At 36.7% G+C, this 20,524-nt stretch overlaps 1 protein-coding gene across 7 annotated transcripts in view; it reads right to left on the minus strand.

Moving 5' to 3' along the window:
- MEF2C (myocyte enhancer factor 2C) overlaps positions 1-20,524 on the minus strand; it is a 156,386-nt gene that overhangs the window by 101,530 nt on the left and 34,332 nt on the right. For 5 of the 7 annotated variants that reach the window (XM_055132871.1, XM_055132883.1, XM_055132891.1 and 2 more), the window contains exon 2: positions 875-1,070. In XM_055132871.1, coding sequence (XP_054988846.1) covers positions 875-928 — 54 coding nt within the window. In that variant the 5' untranslated portion in view covers positions 929-1,070. The remainder of the gene's footprint in view (positions 1-874; positions 1,071-20,524) is intronic. The other 2 variants (XM_055132864.1, XM_004613068.3) reach the window with 1 other exon arrangement.

Genomic DNA, 20,524 nt, shown 5'->3' on the forward strand with positions numbered 1-20,524 from the left:
GAGATAGACAACTCTTCCTTGCATCCCAAGTCTAAACTATCAATAGTTAGGATCTGGCAGTATTATAAATTTCCCAGAGAGCCAATACTTGGTACAGTACATTAGAATGCATAAAAAGTACCCAAACATCTTTACAAGGGCTGACTAAAGTGTGAAGAAAATAGAGTCAAATCACAGATATTATATTTACTGATGAACGGAGCATTTGGAGGTACAGATTGCATCATTCAGTTGGAATCATTGGTATTCTAAAAAATTATAAAATCATCTGCCTCCATGTTCATAAAATTTAGGAGTTAATTAAATAAAGAGAATTAACTAATACTTCTTGCCTGAAATTTGAAGTCACTAGTAGTGTGTGTGTGTGTGTGTGTGTGTGTGTGTGGTAGGGGGGTCTTTGTTATTCTTGTCAACTCTGTATTTAATATTTGAGTATATTTCAAAATCTCTTCTTCTGTAAATAGACTAAAGATCATTTTTAATACAAGTTATTGGGTTTGTATTACAAACCTTGAAATGGATGTCTGCAAAATGCCTATGGTTTCTATGAATACAAGAATATGTTTGATGATGTGTGCAATGTAGCAATGTCATGCTTATTGACTTTTAATTATTGAGTTATTCAAGTGCTACAAGTACAGTTTTTGTTTAAAATTCATATTAAAGTAAGTAGTGAATAATCATGAATGTGTAAGCTATATCTCTAACAGATCCTTAAGGAGCCTTCTTAGTTTTACATATATGAAACTATTAACACATAAACTGGTCACATTTAATGTCTGGAAGTTTCAAATGTTTTCTGCATCTGTAATATACCTGGGGAAACTGTAAATGTTTATGTAAGTAATGAAAGAAAAAAAGTTTACCCACTTACCTGTCTGTTACGTTCATCCATAATCCTCGTAATCTGAATCTTTTTTCTCCCCATAGTCCCCGTTTTTCTTCTCTCTCTCGTCCCTGAAATTATGTATTTTTTCCTTCCTTTTCTTTCTCTTTCCTGTTTCCTCCAAACAAGTCTCCTTCTTCAGCACTTGCACTGCTCAGTTCTCAAATTCCTGCATTCGTTCCTGCTAAACCAAAAAGAAAAATTAAATCGCATCCAGGTTCCTGAGAGCTATAACATCCTAATTTTAAAAAGAAAATGAACTATAAAGAAGTAAGCCACCAAAATGAATGAGGGTAAGTATTAAAAGTACATCAGGATCAAAATGAGTAGGAATGGTTTGTTTTTATAATTAAAATAATCTCATAAGTAATTTAACAAGTCATTTACATGATAAAAACTATGCTTAGAGCCCAACGTTGGAAATGCATCTTTTGCAGAGTTTCTTAATATTTTTTAATGAAATTAGGTGACTATTTCACCCTTCTGTTATGAAAAATTACCTAAATCAGAGAGTTAATGAACCTTTATGTACCTGTGTATGCTAAGTAGGGCAGCTAATTCATTTCTGAAGGGAAAACAATCTCATGTTTTGACAGCAGAGGTGATAACGTCCCTCGTTATGCAAATAGGATGGACGATTATGAAAGTGCTATTTGATATATGTAAATGTCAACTAATTTAAATCTAAATCCTTTAATCTTATTTTGAAAAAGTCACTGCTATCTGAACACTGTAAAAATAATATGGGGTATTTAATCTTACATAACAAGCCGCTATCCTCACTGAGATCTTTCCCTTTTGAAAGCCCTTAAGCTATATCTTGAATACAAGGAAAAAAGAGATAATCACTCATAGAAAGAAATGGTACCAAAAATTATATCATTTATAACTATACTTTTTGTAATAAATTATAGTCCTCTAAATTTAAATATTTTAAGAAGACAAATATCTCTTTGGGTTGTAGAATTCAAAATTACAGATGCTTACTGTATTATATACTGAAAACCTTTAGGTTATCAATTAAAATTAAAAAAATAATCATCAATAACACGATACACTGAGAAACCCAGAATATTAAAAATACATATTTCGCTTGGCTTTAAGTTATATCTAAATTTTTTGGAATGCAATGAATGATTTTTTTGCTATGAAATGTAGAAGCAGAAAGCAATCTACAAGGGCTTCTTCATTTGCAAGCAAGAGCTTCAATTATTCTAGCCTGTCTGACGTCAAAGAATGCAACTGCTTTACACACTGTTAAGAATTTCCCTGTTTATTTTAGTTGGTGTCTGACAACAGACCTGATAAATTCCCACATGTATTATGTAACGCTAAGCCAATGTCCTGGCTATTTAATAGATTATTTGGCTCCAATTCAAAGTTATTGGAACAGGAAAGCTGTTATACACTTAGTCTGAGCATCAGCTGCCTTTTGATTTCCTTAATTTAATTTCTAAATTCCTTATCACCTTGAGTAAATTTTTTTTTAATTTAAGTTTTCTCTGATTATCTAATTGTAGAACCTATTATGATATAATTAGTTCTGGTGGATTAAGCAGTGCTTAAATACTAAACCCATCCATTCTCTTTTGCCCACTGCCTTTCTACTAATCTGCAGCTCAGTACCGTCTCTGAGAATACATACATTGGGGAACATCAAGACCACACAATACTCATCAAAACTATTTCTCCAGTGGCATTTTTAAACATTGGAAGTAGTTAAAAAGTTTCAGTCATGTACATAACATACATTTGACAATTATACACTAAAAAAATAGCTATAAGATACACTAAAATCACATAAGATATAAAAAAAAATCCACAAAGCACAATTACATCATATAGTTCTGTTGCCAAATATTCTCTATTTTTAGAAATGGTCTTAAATATCACTCAACTGGGCAACATTCCTGTTTCCTATAGTCAGCCTTACCTTAGGAGCATGCGGCATATTAGAATGGTATTTCTCATGCATGTGCAAGACCCCAAAGAGACAAACAGCCTTCCTCTGTCACAGAAAAGCCAACCCATGAATCGACAGCAACTGCATGTGGGACAATTTCCTTTGCTTTCATTTAGCTGAGGCCAGTGGCACTATCGGCTTACAGGACTACGCCTGCCTAAGAGCTTATTCAGTTTAAGGTGGAAGGTCAGGGTGAACAGATTAGAGTGTGGTGACAAGGTGGGACGATGAAAACTCCTACAGAGACCAATTTCAGAAAAGCAAACAACCAAACCAGTAGAGAAGCATTCCCAGAGAAGTCTCCTCAGAAAGGAAGAGAATTCTTGATGACCCAATCTTCAAAGTTTCTCCATGTCACTACCCCGTATTACACAACTTGGAAATGACTATTTGAAAAGAACAGAGCTAGGATTTCTTTTTTTTAACCTCTAAAAATCTGATGGGAAATATTTGCCAGATAAAGTCTTTTAGGAGTAACACACACACACAAATATATTTTTGAAAGATAAAAAGTAAATTTCAATAAAATTCAACTCTTATCTATCTTCTGTAAAAATGAACATTGCTTGCAATGTTGCTTTGAACATTTTAAAAATGCAATGTTTGGTATTATAAAGCACCTCTACAGAATGCTCTGTCAAGACGAGACTGAGGAACTGTTTTTATGAAGTAAAATGTGTCATGAAACATGTGGCAGAGAACACTTGATAATGGGTCACCCCATTTTAAGGTTCTTAGTCAGAATTCAAGAACTTGGAAGGTCAACAATTGTCCACTGGCTGTTGTTTTAGCATAACTATTTCTCTAACTTGATTTTTATGCTAATCCTATATTTTAAGTTCAGTTGCAAACATTAATTCCTCAGAGACCTTGGAAAACTCAAAAAGAGATTATATAACAATTTATAATCTATAAAACAGTGTGGGATGTATATGAAGAAAAAATTTTAACAGCCCAGCGACTTGTAGTAGAATTTCAAATTATACTGAAAACTTTCATTATGTACAATCAACCATAAGCTTAAAATAATTCCAGAAGTCTTGCTGCTACTTCTTTCCACATGAAAGCAGCATTCTTGGAAAATGACAGAGTTATATATAAACAATCGGTAATTAAAAATAAAAGAAAGAAAAAGAAATGTTCTCCCATAGTTACATTCTATAGAATTATAATCTTCTACTCCCCCCTGCCCCTGGCCACCCTCCCCCCCACCCCGCCCTTTCTTTGTCAACTTAAATGTAAGAAAATAAAATCAGGCTGCTTACTAAAAAGGGGAACTTCATTCTGGCAGGCTTCTGTTCATTTTTAGTTGGGCATAAGCAGAGAGATGAAGGGCAAAGTGGTTTGAGACCCAAGCGGAGCAGAATTTCTTGTGGACAGATGCTAAAGATCATTCTTCCCCCCAGCTCTCTGCTCTCTCATTTACAAACAAGTTCCCTTGAGTAACACACCTCCCCCCACCTTCCCTCCCTCACTCTGTCTTGTTCTCTCCCTCCCTCCCTCCTACAAATCCCTCCCAGAAACACAGAAGATCTTGACAGAATGGCAGGAAACACGCACAGACTGGTCAGGGAAGGATATGATGTCAGCAACCACGAACAATAAAAGGTGTAAAGGTGCTTCCTTCCCTAAACTGTTCCAGAAGTGCAAAATGGGAACCAAAACTCTCCACTTCCTTCTCTGAGCAGAACTGTCTGAGTATGCTGCGTTGTGCACCCCACACACAGAGGCCTTGAGAAGTTCAGATAAGGGGCAATGAGCGAAATCCAGACAGGGGCGAAATTTCTGATTTCTGTTTTTTAAACACCTGAGAAAACCCCACGTCAGCCTGAGATAGTTTGCATGGTGGCCTTAAGAAATAAAAATAAGAAAACAAATTGTGCTTACTTGGGTGAGAGATTGTAACATCCAATTACCAGGCCTTACCAAACTCATCTGACACAGTTAATGCAGCCAGAGATCTTTCTGTATCCTTCAGGGCAAGTGAAGAATTGTGTACAGGCAAGAAGCCTACTGGATACTTTATATTTTTTAACAAAAATACTCTCATGAAGACTGTCAAAAATCAATGTTTGTTGGTAAAGTACACTGATTACCTCTTCCTCCTCAGGGATTAAAGACGAACCAACAAAAATGATATAGAGCAGGGGAAACTGGTTTTAGGTTACTGAAGCTTTCCAAGTTCTTTAAGAAATTCAGACCCAAAACTAAAGTTTACAGTGAAACTATTTCTTATAATCGTATCACTATTAGGTTCTTTCTAACATGGAATGGCAGTCTACCATAGTGTTTCTGTAGGAAGAAAACCACATGTCAAGTGGATCTGAGTCATCTTCAGATTTCAATCATCTTCCCACAACACTTTGATTTAGAAATTAAACATAACCTTCAGTTATGTGTTTTGATCTTACAGTGAGACTGCCATGCCACATTAAAAGATGTGGGAAGAAATTAATTCTCTTCTGCTAAACTTATCTTTGAAAGGCATGTATTTTGCTACAAGAAGCACAATGCAGCCACTTAAATAAACACAGCCTATGAATAATGATAAAATATCAAAAGTTGTGATGTCAGGTTTGCAAAAGAAGAGTTCTGGCTTTCTTTGGACTCACTTTAACAAGTGAATTTCTTGTTAATTTACAGTTTCACCAGTTCGAGCATCTTCATAAGTTTTGTAAAAACTCAAGGCTGTACACTATATTGCACAAAAAGAAAATATACTTTCAAATAAATACAAGTCAGATACATAATAAGTTTTTAAAAAGGGGACCCTTAGCTCCATTGCTGTAAGCTTGGTATTATTAATTCAACAAGTAAATGATTCATTATTATTTTAAGGGGAAAACTACTCATCATAGTACATTCAGAGATACATAACTTTCTACTTTTTATGTTTAAAGAGAGAAAAGACATGTAATCATATCTTGCTTAAAAGGACCAAGATGAACTTTGACCTTAAGAACATTCTGAACTTGAAAGAAATAATAAAATAAATAATTATGCTTATAGATACTTGACAATATGATATGTAATACTGAAGAACATATTCTTGGTCCTGAAAGTTGCTCCACTTCAAGTTTACCATGAATTGTAGAGAATGTTACAATATTTATATAAATATAAAGCTATTTATGGCTTTAAATATAAGCAGAGCTGATTTGCAAGCCAAGATTAACCGTAAGAGTAATAAAGAAATAGCCACTCACTCCACTGAAGAGATACTTCATCATGTGAGACACAGAGTTATCTTTTCAAACAGTTCAATTTGATGCCAATAGGTGAATTTTAAGTCATATTTAGGACTCAATAATAAAGCACATTGAAATAGTAAATAACAGCGGGCTTTCAGTTTCTCACACCTGCTTGCTTCTTCCTACCACAGGGCCTTTGCTTGAGATGTCTTGTTCCCCTCTATGTTTCCTTAACTTCTACCCTTCCTTTCTGATCCGACTCCAGTTTCGCCTCCTCAGAGAGCCTTCCGAAGCTCTCCAATCATATTAAATCTACAAGGTCTCACGAGCCAAGGTCCTTATTGGTAATGTTTGTTCCAGTTGCAATCACAGGCTCGACAGCCTCCTTCCAGGAATGCAGTCCAAGACAGATGTGTAAAACTTCTCCTTTGATTCAACCCAGTGCCAGGTCTACAGTGGGATTCAGTATCTATCAGATGATGATCTCAGTTAAGTGAGATTTTGACCTTTCAGAAGAAGTATTTTCTGCAGTCACTATTTTTAATGGTTACCATTAAGAACATCTTCCTAATTTTCTTGTGTAGAAGCAAATAAACAGCCTTCATCCTTTGTCATGTTTACATAACATTTCTTATGTGGAGAAAGAAAAAATATTACATGGAAAAGGGAAACTGAAAGGATTTTAGAATTAGGGAACTTAGGGTCTGAATTCCAGCTTGGTACATCTTAGATGCTAAGTGATGATTTAACCTCCTAGAACTGCCATTTCCTTCTCCTATAAAAGGCTGGGAACATATTTTTCTTTATTTCCAGGGTCGTTATAGTGATGAAATGTAGAACTATGTATGAAGTACAGGATATAGAGTGGTCCTAGAAACCTGACCTATTTAGTCGTAAGGCTGCTTTAGTTATAAGGCATAAATTGAAAATCCAATCGTAGAGTGGAGCTACCAAATGGATCAAGCTTTTACATACATCACGAAGACCTTATTTTGTAAAGCAAATGATGAGCGACTTCTAACAGGTCCTATTTCCTTTACCTCTTAACAATAATCATTACATGAAGGAAAAAAATGTGGAGTGTCAGACAAATTAAGAAAGTTTCTCTTAAGTATCACTCATGGAAGAGCTTCAGGCTGCACAGAGCAGAAATAACTAGGGAAATATATCAATTTTCCCAATGACCACGGCCGCTGAATACTCTACATTAATGCTTCTAGTCCTACTTTAAGATCCTTCCCCAAGGACAAAAGGAGATGAAATGTATGTCAGAAATATAATAAAGCTAAAAACGAGCTCGTTGTAAAAACCCTGGCAATTAATTTAATAAGTGGGCCTAGCCTGCCATTATCACTGATATAAATTGTTTTATTTACACAGTTCCAGAATTGAGGAGCCTCATACCTTTAAACAACTATATTACATTACAAACAATTTAATAAACACGAGGGAAGCCCAGTTTCATTGTCATAGTTACTTATGGTATATTTTGTCTTGGACATTTTTTTTTTCACACTGCAGCTTAAATAGCGTTCTCCCATGCCAAAATAAACTCCAAATGGTCTAAATATGTTAAGAGCCTCATGCTCTTTCAACCACATCATGCTCTTAGTCGTTCCACGTCACTTTCAGTAATTAACTCGGGGCTCTATCATGTCTTTGTTTTCCTAATTTTTCACAACAGAGCAGCCACCACGATTTCTTCCAAAGGCCACTTAGTGACGTGGCAGGGCTTCCCACAAAGGTAAATCCGGCCCTATCCTCAGTACAAAGCAAGAGCCCCGGTTCAGCCTCCCAGACTGTGTTCTGTTCCCCAGCTGCAACCTCTCAATAAGCACATGCAGCTGGATTTTTGTTGCTTTTATTGACTGAACAAAGCAAGTGAAGCACTGTACAATATCAATATCAGTGAAATAAAATTGTCAGCCTTCAAAGCAAGTGAGGCTTGAAGTGGGGGGATGTTGCTATTACACATTTTCATCTTATTATGACAAAAATCTGACTTTCCACACATCTCATGATCCTGTCAGGGAAAAAAAATCTTACCTTCATTACTTTCTTCATCTTAATATATTTCATTGTTAAAATGGAAATAGCCTACATTTTTCTCTCAGATACCTGCATATGTTGGACACATTTTTCCGTTTCACTGATAGGTGTGTATTTTTCCTGCAAAACTGCAACTAATGTAGTTTACTCTTACAGATTATGAACATAAAACATTGAAAGGACATTCTAAGACACATGAGCAGTCCAGAGTATTATGCCCAGGAAATAATCCCAATATTCAGCGAGTGGTTTAAATGGTTAGCAGGACATTTTAAGTAAAGGATCTCTATTTAAATATTATGCTAAATGATTTAAAATAACATCCTTGAAAATAATCTGCTTCTATTGTTACTTCATTTTCAAATTTTGTTAACATTTAAAGATGCCTTGAAATGAGAAGAAATACTATTGTCCTTCTGCCAATGTTTTTCCTATACATTTAGGGAAGTATATTTGCTATATTGTCCGCTATTCGCATTGAATGGCACTTATTTTTATCTCCAGTTAAACCAGAAATTTTACATAAAAGTATTGTATGCTAATAGACGTAATATTCAGAGCACCAGAATATCTTTAAAAATATAGGTATGTGATATTGCTATTTATGCAGTTCAACACAGGACACGGTGATTCATCAATTTTTCTATTTCTCCTCATCTCTTTTACAGCATCCTAATCAACCTAATTAAGGCTTTGTTCATCTGAAACCTCAGATGACAATTTGTTTAACTCTATCCCACTGTGGTCTTCTTATAAGGAGAATTAAATCTGATCTTCTGACAGCAATCATTAAATGATCCCAACTGGCCCCAATTAAGCCACATGGCTTACGGGCTTCCATACAGTCAAGTGCCAAGTTCTCTGTTTCATTAACACATCATTCTTTACCTTGGTTTATTTTCTTAAAGCCAATTAAGCATGTGTCTTATCAAGTGGAACTAAATTTCCTTGTGTACACTAGCTTGAGACACAGAGCATCAACTGGCTTTGCCGGCACACTGAACCATCACGCAATACTCCTAAAGCCATGTTCGCTTGTTGTAAGGATATTCATGAAAAAAGAAAGTCTTTACAAAATAATAGACATGTTTTAGCAGTCTGACTCGCATAAAGCAATAATATATTTCTTTTTTGGCTTATTTACAATGACCCTTTAATAAGGTATATATGAATTTAGTTGGGTATAATATACCTGCCTTAAAAACATATATATATATATATATATATATATACTTATATATTTGAAATAATCTCTTTAAGGACCTTGGAAGGAACAGTACCAATGCAGGCTGCTGATGTTAACCTTTCTTACCCTTAATTTCTGCTCTAATTTCTTCACATATGCTCAATTGTAAGTTCTGTAATGATGTTCGCAGGCCTTCCTATGAGTGCAGGTAGCCTCAGGATTTAGAGCTCATTGATTGTGTGCTACTCCAGGGAAATGACTGATTAAAAACAGCCTCACGAGGAAGAGTAGCTCCTATTCACATCTGGTTCATCTTATTCTCAACTCCAATACCTGTATAGAAATTTGACCCCGAGCTTCGGCATCAGAGAACCACAAGTTAACTATGAGTCCTTTACTGTTAGATGTCAGGACAAAAACACTGTCAAACTAATTCCACTGGCTGGTATTTGACACAGTTTCTGAAGGCCTTAATCAATTACCCCGACTTTCCCTGTGAATATAAACAAATGTATTGTATTTTTGTATCTGTTCTAATTATAGCTATCACTGATCATCTGTTGGTATCTGATGCAGGCTATCCGTCACAGTTCTCAGAGCAGATGGATTAGAACATATCTGTTCATTCTAATCATACATTAAAAAATGACATTAGAAGAGAGAACTGGAATGGATGCTATGCATCTTAGAGGACATTAACCTTGATGGAAAATGTAATTCTTTTTATTACTTGATAAACAGATGTAATTGCAAGGTAAACAGAAAACCCAATGGAATCTTTAACGCACTTGATGTCTGGCAACACCTATTAGAAACAGTACATGCATTTACCTTAAAATAGCTGAATATACGTGACCATCACTCAGTAAGAAAGAGTTCTCAAAGAGGAAAACTCAAGCTATCTTTTACAAAATGTTGACAATCTAGAAAATATTGACCAACCTCACCACTGACTGACTTCTAAAAATTCTGTACTACATAGTTTAAAATTTTAGTAAAGAATAGCATAGGCCGGGTGTTGTATTATGAAATATTTCTCACTGTATTACAGTAATCGCCAATAAGATTTGATGTTAATTTTAGACCATGCTTCTGCTAAAAAGGGCAAACCCTGCAACAGATTTAGTACAAAGAAGCTGAAAATATCCTGTGGAAAAAAAAAATCTGTAGCGAAATCAGCCAGCCCAAATCCTGCCATTACTCAGCACTGCAGTGACGTGCGGATGTTTGTAGTGGTTTGAGGAGCCAGCAGGGGTGGAAACTCTACGTACTCGACTCCAACATGATTGCAATTGAACCTCATCAAAGTAAGAGCTCATAATTTGTCACAGAAAACAGCCAATTAACATATGTTAGAAAAAGGCTTCATAAAGATAATATATGATTAAAAACCCAGTGCAGCTGTTGAAAATCAAAACTATGCATTTAAAAAAGAAATCTCAGCCTGAGCTTCCGTATGGTTAAACTGATAATGGCTACTATGAATTTTTTTTTTCTAAAGCAGAAAAATATAATTACAGTGCTTCTCCTAAGTTTGGGGTTATGGCAAGAGAGAACTGGGTACTGTGGCACTATTTACTATGCCGTACTTAGTTCTATAAATAGTGGAAGTCCTTGCCAAAACTCTGTAGTTACTTTGTTATAGGGCTATTTTAAAACACAGACCTTCATTGTGAGCTAAATGGCCTTCAGGATGCACTTTGTAGTTATAGCATTCCTCTCAAAACTATATCCTCCCTTTATCTGCGCGAAACTCCAGGACAAGAGGACTCTTTAGGACTGCCCAGCTCACTGTAAACCAGGCGAGAGTAGTGAAACACACAATTTTAATACTTTAGAACTCAGGGTAGGAGGTGAGGAAGGGTGAAAGTTCAAAATAGCACGAGAATAAGCATATGCACACAGCATTGAGTTTGCCGTAGGAGGCCATTGCCACAGTGTTGATGCAGTCGAATTACCTGTAACTGCACGTATTTGGTAAGTGCTCATGACAGACTTTATTTTTTTGAATTTTATTTTGGTTTGGGCACCTTGGTTTACAAACCTATTAATGGAGAACTTCACGCATAAAACATTCCAACACCACACCCTCCACCAGATTGTCTGCTTCCTTCCACCATTGTCCTGGGGTACCCCCACCCCCACCCTTCTCCTCAGATTTTAAACTCAACTTTAGCTTGGATTCTGTGGCTATCAAATTCAAGTTAAATCGCCATGGCTGGAGACCACGAGATAAAATCATGGTGCTTAGGATTACAGACATAAATGAAAAGGTCTGCTCATGACTCGATAGACACTTATCTAAACTAATTTGTGAGAATAAAAAAAAAATTATGCTCAAAGAGGATGAGGCAAAAAGCAAACACACTAGTAATAAGACTCCCGATAGAAAAGTGCACTAATGGAATTACATGGTAGAATACTCCGAGGATGACTACGAGGGCAGGGCAAAGAGAACAGAACAGTGAATCAGGAAAGGGTCATCTAAAAGTGGTATCTCAGGGCAGAATAAAGGGTGAATACTCAAGCATGCTGCCTGTCGTTGGTGGTTCACATTTGGCAAATTCATAGTTTTGGAAACCTCATCTATCCATCTAAAGAATGGAATAGTAACACATGTATTTCATAATAAGGCAGTGCAGCTCAAATGAAAAACCACACTCTGCTAAAAATTCACTTTGGTTCTAATTCAATTTCATCCACTCACTGTGGTAACCTGCTTTCTTCTGTTTGATATTTAATTTTATAAAAATGGTAATTTTTTTGAAGCACCAAGACAAATAGTTTAATGCAGACAGTTTCCAAATCGGTGTTTATTGAATTATAAAAAGGTGTGTCTTCCCTTGAAATGTGGCTACTTCACCAAAGCGGTGAACCATGGTTAAATAATTCTCAGCAGTCATTTGATGTGATGCAACACTAAATATGGATAGCACCATGAACAATATGACAAATAAATGCAAAATTCCCATAAATTTAAAATCTGAAATCCTATTTTTTAAGTCCCTTAAAATATTTTAGAAAGAAATAATCTTACAATATCCCTAGCATAACTGAATCATTGGGTTAGGCTGGCTTTTTTTTTTTCTCTCTCTCATTGGGCTCAACTCCCAAGCAATCAGCAGAGTTTTGATTAAGATCTTAGTGATATTTGAAAATCCCACTGTCTCACAGTATGGGAAATTTTCATGTGTCTTTGGACATACCCATCTAATGAGAGTAAGCTCGGTAGCCTCAAGCCAAACAGATTAATTTCCAACTCAGAATGAATAGACAAATTAAATCATCTAGCATTTTAGAAACTGAAGCATTTTAAGAAGAAAAATACAAAGTTTCAGGATTGTGAGTTTTTATACATAAGGAAATTAAAGGACAATAGAAACTTTAATTTAAAAAGCTATATATTAGCAAAGAAAAAACACAAACAAACAAGCACAGTGTTTTAAATAAAAGGTGGCATCAATTTTTTGTTTCAAACTTTAAGAAATAGCAGGTATACATTTTCAATACTCCCTCTTGTGAAATTTTTGGTGGAGGAGAGTGGTAGAGATTTGATTCTCTAATTTCAAGTCTTTTTAAAAAAATTTCTTATATATTTCTTATCAGTTTTAAAACACAATGAGATGTATTATTTACCATAAAGCCTAAATCAACACCTATCTTATTTTTATTTACAATTCGTCAAATGACTGAAAAAATATATATGTGTATATATATAAATTTAATTGAAATTCTCCTCTAAATGAGTCACAGTGTAGATTCTTATTACAATAAAAACCACACCGTGTTTGATGTGCCTCTCAAAGCTAGCCAGAGCACTTTTGCCTCCTTCCCTATCTTGTTGACCTTCTGGGAGATGCTTAGTTCCCTCCAAAATCCAGTCATCACTCTTACAAACCAGGCTGGTAAATACAAGTTTCTTTTCTCTACTTGCAGAATTGCTCACTCTGTTTTTTTTTTTTTTCATTTCATCACCTTGCTTTATCTAGTTTCCCCACATGTTTAGAACTGAGAGGATATGGAAAGCGAAACTGTCAAAAAGCTAGGAATAGAGGTGTGCTCAGACGAGGAGAATGATTCCTCCCGCCTCGCCGGGGAGCAGGCAGGGCAGGCCTCGCGCTTGAGGTGAGCCAAGGCCCTCCAAGGCCTCTGCTCCTGATCTCAGTGTGTCTACACATTCTGTCCAAGGCTATTTTCTAGGACCATCCATGCCATCCTTGGCAGATAATGCTACATAAAAAGCATTATAGTACTACCGTAACTTCTCTAAAAAAGAGACCAGGCGACATTAAGATCGAAGACACTGGCACAGACAGTGGATATTCCCGATTCATATTTTTTATAACCTAGACAATAAAAAAAGGCACTCATGGGTAGAAGCAAGGTCATTGCTTTCCTGAGAATTTCCAAAGTACCTTTGTCACCTTTACAACAATGCCATAGAAAGAGATAGGGATGGGGGGAGCAAGATGAGGCGATCTGGAAGCAGCACAGGGGTGAGGACAGGGGCCGTGGGCCCCCTACAGTATAGAGGTGACGTGTCTGTATATCTAAACCACTGCTACCACAAGTATAGGGCCCAAACTATAGCAAGTAAAGTTAAAAGTAACAGGGTGGAGGAATGAGGTGGGGTGAGAGGGAATCTGGAGTAAGCAGTAGAAGATGGGGACAAGGGGTAATGGGATTGGAGAGGGGGACAAAGTATACCCACACACCCATTGTAAACAACAATGTAAATCTCAGTGTCTAAATAAAAATTGTTTTGTAATAAAAAAAGAATTTACAAAGTGGATTCCAAAGGATAACGGGTTCCTAAAAATGTTGATAAGGTATTCCTCAACCCCGCCTTCAAAAAAAAAAGTAAATTTCATAAAAATTAGGAAAACACGTTTCTTGCTTCAAAATATTTTTATATTAAATACACTGAATGCAGAAAGTATATACTGTGTGCAAGCATATGGAATATTCTCAATATATCTGGCATATTCTGAGGGAAGCACTAAGTTTAAGATAAGGAGTGACCTTCTTCTGATTGCTGAGTCCCCTACCCCACTGAAATTTTCAATAGGTAGTGATTCAAACTCAAAGAATCATAGAATATGGGGCTGGAGAGATGGCACAGCGGGTAGGGCGTTTGCTTTGCACGAGGCCGACCCGGCTTCAAATCCCAGCATCCCATATGGTCCCCTGAGCACGGCCAGGGGTAATTCCTGAGTGCAGAGCCAGGAGTAACCCCTGTGCATCACCAGGTGTGACCCCCCCAAAAAAAAGAATCATGGAATAGATGATGGAACATAGGAGCATGTTCTTTTAGTTTTACAAAGAAGTACAAACATAATCATCAGTTCTGAAAAATTCCTGATCAAGTAACGTAAAAATATTAGTCAATCAGCACATTAGTGTAGCACTGTAGCACTGTCCTCCTGTTGTTCATGATTTGCTCGAGCGGGCACCAGTAACGTCTCCATTGTGAGACTTGTTGTTACTGTTTTTGGTATATCGAACACACCACCGGGAGCTTGCCAGGCTCTGCCTTGTGGGCGGGATACTCTTGATAGCTTGCCAGGCTCTCCGAGAGGGACGGAGGAATCAAACCCGGGTCCGCCGCGTGCAAGGCAAATGCCCTACCCACTGTGCTATCATTCCGATGAACACATTTTGTTTCTAAAGTGCCAAGGAAGATAAGGGCATGGTGGAAAGACAACTCTATAGACTCAAATTCTTGGTTGGGTTCTGATCCCCATATGCTGCTAGTTCAGGGGGCTGGGGGTGAGGGGATGGCATTTTCTCAGACATGTAATGGAAGCTGGATGTAATCTGTAGAAATGCTAAGTTTCTAAGGGCAGAACAGAAGGTCTGAAACAAAAAGGGGTTGGAATGTTTCTCCAGACTGTATACAGCCTGAAGAAACAATAAAATGGCAATGAAACCATACTTATTACCTGAAATGTAACTATTTTTTCCTATCCTTTTTGCATTGGAAAGTAGATTCACCCCAATCTCAAGTGAAAGAATGATATGACATGGTTATATTATGTGCACTGGACCACTGATTACGTTTAGTAATTTATTAAATAACTATGAATTATAAAGTATTATGGTAAGCTACTTGTCATATGTTAACTATAATCCTAACAATGGCCTTTGAGGGAGGCACTGTTATAATTTCCATTTTAGAGGAAAAAAAGGCTAGAGGAGAAAGAGGCAGAGTAATTTGCCCTGGGTCATTCAGCTAGGTTAGAGGTATTATTTGAATTCATTGGAAGTTTCCAGTCCAATAATCAATACTTAAATTATATACTCTGCCAATTCTCCATGCCAGTAGACCAGCTCTTAAATATTCAAATTCTTGAACAGAAGGTGATGTTCACAGGGATTTAGTAGAATCTGGGAATCATTTTTTTGGAAAGATCAGGAGGGAGGGAAACTGGGGATAGTGGTGGTAGGATATGTATACTGTGAAGAGACAAATGTTGGAACATTATATGACTGAAACCCAATCACGAACAACTTTGTAACTGTGTACCTTATTGTGATTCAATTAAAAAAATTTTTTTTTGCTTTTTTGGGTCACACCTGGAAATGTACAGGGGTTACTCCTGGCTCCGCACTCAGGAATTACTCCTGGCTGTGCTCAGGGAACCATATGGGATGCTGGGAATCTAACCTGGTCGGCCGTGTGCAAGATAAATGCCCTACCTGCTGTGCTATCACTTCAGCCCTCAATTAAAAAAATATTTTAAACTCTCCCCTGTCCTCCAAATCAGTGTCCTCTAACTCATCTGTTCTTTATTTCTTAATGACAAAAAGAGTCTATTTCACCTAGCAATCAAGAAAATGATGCGCTTGAGTTAGGAACCTCTCAGGAAAATACCAGTATTTACTGACTGATCAGCAAGTCCTCCACTTCTACAAATGAATATGGTTGGTTAGGAGGAAAATTTGGTGAGTTGGCATTCAACAACACAACTCTTGGAGAAAACAGATGTCTTCCTGAGGATGAGTTGGGAGAGGCAACTTAATTTATGATGAAGATGAGAATTATACAGAATATTACAAACACCTTATCTCTAGATTTGAAGAAGCCATCTTTAAAAGACTAACTTCCTAAGATCTCATCCCTTTCCCAGCTTCCCTTCCCCTTCCTTACTCTTTTCTTTATGTTTCCTCTTCCTTCTTCATCTATTCAAATTATGATCAACTGCAGAATTTGTTAAATGCAGTGGGATTTCCCCTTTGGAATTTTATGTATTTATTTACTTTCTTAGAGTTGTGTTTGAAACTTCTAGGATAGCTGCAATTCAAACTCTTTATTATTCTAGAAATAACTTTAAAAATATTTGGGGGGCATTTGGATCACATTTGGTATGCTCAGGGATTACTCCTAGCTCTGTGCTCAGAGATTACGCCAGATGGTGATGGGGGGACCATATGTATGGTACCAGGATATGAACAGGGGTTGCTACGTGCAAGACAAGTGCTTACCTCCTGTACTGGATTTTCTCTAGCCTGGATTTTAGACGTTATTTTATAGCTATCAGATTTTTTTAAAGTTCTCTATTTAAAATATACTAAGAATATAAATAAAAACTTGACGAAATTGACAATACGTTTGTAACTGTTACATAGGAAACACAATTTTGTGTGTTATAACAGTTCACATCATATCATGATTTTTATAGCCTGATTTGGTCACAATTAAAGTAATATTAGTTTAAATATTTTAGAATATCCCATATTTTCTTTCCTTCAAACTCCCACTGTGGTAAGACATAGGTATATGTATGTACAGTTAATTAACATAGTGTGTTAGAATCAATAAAAACTTCCAGGAGTTTGGGGTTTGGGTTATGTCTCAGTGATACAACATACGTCTTGTTGTGTGAAACCCGGGTATGATTTATAGCACCACAGGGAAATTTCATAAATAACAATAGCATATTACATCCAAACATGAATTCAGTTTAATATGTTGGTACGTCGACTGGCCAAGTAAACCCCAAAATCATGGCTTCTACATTTCATTCTATTTAAGAGAACTTTCAGCAGTCGAAAGCTCTTAAGATTTCTAATTCAATATTAAAGGACTTATTGGAAAGTCTGCCTTTAAAGGTGAATAAATTGTGGAATAATTTTTACACCTGTGAGTAGATCCGGGGTGCCTGGAAACAAGCATTTTGAGAAGTAGAGGAATGCATATCACTTTCAGATGCTATGAAAGTGGACATTACCTTCAGGAATTCATCATAGCAGATCATTGTTTGCCCATATAATTGAAAAGTCTAACAATGCAAAAATATCTAAAAATGTTCACTTTGAGGGCCAGAGAGAGGGAATAGGGGTTAAGGCCCTTTCCTTGCATAAGGCCAACTCTACATTAATCCCTGGTACCACCTATTCTTCCCAAGTACTACCACAAGTGATCCCTGAGCACAGATTGAGGTGTGGCCCTCGAACTGAAAATAAAATAAAATATTCACTTCTTAATATTATGAACTTGAAAACAAAGGAGATAGCACAATTTCTAGCCAGTTTCCTTTTGGGAAAAATATTAACATGTGTGTTTAACAATTGTTTTTCTAAAATTTAGAGAACTTCAGGATAGGCTTAGAAAGTTCATTTTCCTTAAAATGGATTCTTGAGAAAAAAACAGTTTGTCATGTTAGTGAAGAGAAAAAAATTTTTTTTTGGGAGGGGGTAAAAAATGTGCATCTGGCATAGAGTAGAAATGGCTATTAAACCTGGCAGGGAACATGAAAGGTCGTATCATTTCCCCTCCTTCAGATAATATCACACCCAAATTATTTCAACTAAGATTCCACATCTCCTATTTTTAAGGCCTTCCGGAAAAGAAGCAACACAACCTTCCTCAGTAACCTATTTTGATATTTCACAACTCTCACTCTCAGGAAATTCTTACTTATACCTAATCCCTCGCAGAACACTTGATGTTCAGTTCTGCTGTCTAGCCTCCTTTCAGAGAACTGCAATTTGGTGATCGAGTCCTCATTTTGTCCACCTGAAAACTACCTCCTGCATTTTGACTTTTTGTTGACCTCTCTTTTGCTTTAGTTTTTATTTCCCCCAATCTTTATGGCTCCTTTCCCCACCCCAGGCTTTTAACTCCAGAGTCCAAAAATGTACACATGTACAATATGAAATGCAAAGGCTCTTGCTGGGTATGCCTATCCAATACATATTTTTAATTATCTTACACACTGTGTGAATTCTAAGGTCACCGTTTACTCTTTTGTACATCGCAGTTTTGCATTTTATCCCCTTGCCAGACATGCTTCAAGCCCACTCCTGCACATTTTTAATTTTTTTAAATAATTTGTCTTTTACTCTTTGGCTTTGTGGATTTCTGACCACTTCTCCAGTTCATCAAGGTCACCTGATTTACAGGCCTATCTTTCAAGGCCCAGACTCCAAAGTCCTCTGACTTGTTAGCATTTTCAATGAATAGTTTATTTATTTCTCTATATACTTATTTACTCATGCACCATTTCATACAGTCCAGTACAACTCAAATTTATGAGATTTAAACCTGCAGGTTATCTTACTAATTCCTGGTTGAGGATGTCTTACAGTGAGTTGAGATTCTGCTTATTTCTTCTCTTTCATCCTCTGTCTGCGAAGGTTAAAATAGTCTCATAGGACTGGTTCTTGTAAGAATTTGTGTTCTTCTTGGATGCTGTGCTGGTTTATATATCCAGGATGTCACAAGATATATAATCAATATTTACAATAGATAAAAAATCACTGTGATTTTTTTCTTATATATTTAAAAATCTATGGAGAAGCAATAGCACAGCGGGTATGGCGTTTGCCTTCTACGCAGCCTACCCAGGTTCGATTCCTCTGTCCCTCTCGGAGAGCCTGGCAAGCTACAGTGCTTTCTCCTTTAATTTCACTTGATTCCATAGGTCAGATATGCTCTATATTGAATGTGTCGCCAGGCCAGGGAGTTGACTCAGAAGACTAGAATGCACGTCCACATGTCCGGCATTCACAAAGCCCCTAAACAAGACCAAACCCTGGCATTAGGGGGTCTATAGGCACCTCCAAGTGACATTTGGCTTTGGGCACTACTGGAGATCTCCCCATTCCTCCAAACATACAAAATACACTAATTGTCATGCAGCCACAAGCGTGAGCTAATTTTACTGTTTAAATAAAATTTTAGGAGGCTGGAGAGACAGTACAGTGAATAGGGCTCTTGCCTTTCACACGGCTGACCTGGGTTTGATCCCCTGCATCCCATATGGTCCCCCAAGCAGGCGAGGGCTGATTCCTGAGTTCAGACCCAGAAGAAATTCCTGAACACCACTGGGTGTAGGACAAAAAGAGATAAAAAATTTTTAAGTGAAAAAGTTTTTTATTCATTCCTTCAATCAACAGTTAATGTTAGGTTTATTTGTCCCCATGTTCTGGATGAGAGATATTTTAAAAATTTGTTTTTATATTTAGGTGTTAATTTTTTTTGTAGTAACTTATTTCCAAGGACTGTTCTAATATATATATATATATATACATATATATAATGGAATAAGAAACTAATATTCATACATTTGTGGTATTTAGAATATACCTTGTATTATCTATATTTACTTTACTATCTGCATAAAAAATAAGCCATAAACTACTTCAATTGCTGTTGTGGTTGTTGTGTTTAGTTAAAATGAATCAATCTGTGGATGAGAGGGTTAATACACGGGTTAAGGTACTTGCCTTGCACACGGCCTACCTGGGTTTGATCCTGGGTTGACCAAACTCAGCCAGGAGTAATCTTTGAGTACAGAGCAAGGAGTCTCTCCCACCAGTTGGGTCTCCCAAGCCAAAAAGTAAAATAAATTAAACCGAATTTACTTGTAAGCATCATATTTGACTTTTGATTTCCCTTATCAAACTTTTAAGACTTCACTATTTCTTCAAATTCTACAATGTGAGGTAATTGCTAGGCTAAAACTCTAGGCCTCGTACTTGCAACCAAAAACCTACCAGTTAAGTCACACCCCCCAGGCCCGAAAAACCAATGGAAATAATCTACACACAGCTAAACCTCGGTCTCCCTTATCCACACTTAAAACTTTCATTTTCTTACATGCCTTCAGCGAATTAGAAACTTTTTTTCCTTTTCAGTGTTTGTGATGCAAGATGAAGTGCTGGGCCTTGAACCCGGATCCTCACTGATGCAAGGCATATCCTCGACTGACCACTTGAGCCTAATCCCCAAGTCTTACCAAAAT

The sequence above is a fragment of the Sorex araneus genome, chromosome 1 (genome assembly GCF_027595985.1).
Source record: "Sorex araneus isolate mSorAra2 chromosome 1, mSorAra2.pri, whole genome shotgun sequence".
In the NCBI taxonomy this organism is placed as follows: Eukaryota; Metazoa; Chordata; class Mammalia; order Eulipotyphla; family Soricidae; genus Sorex; species Sorex araneus.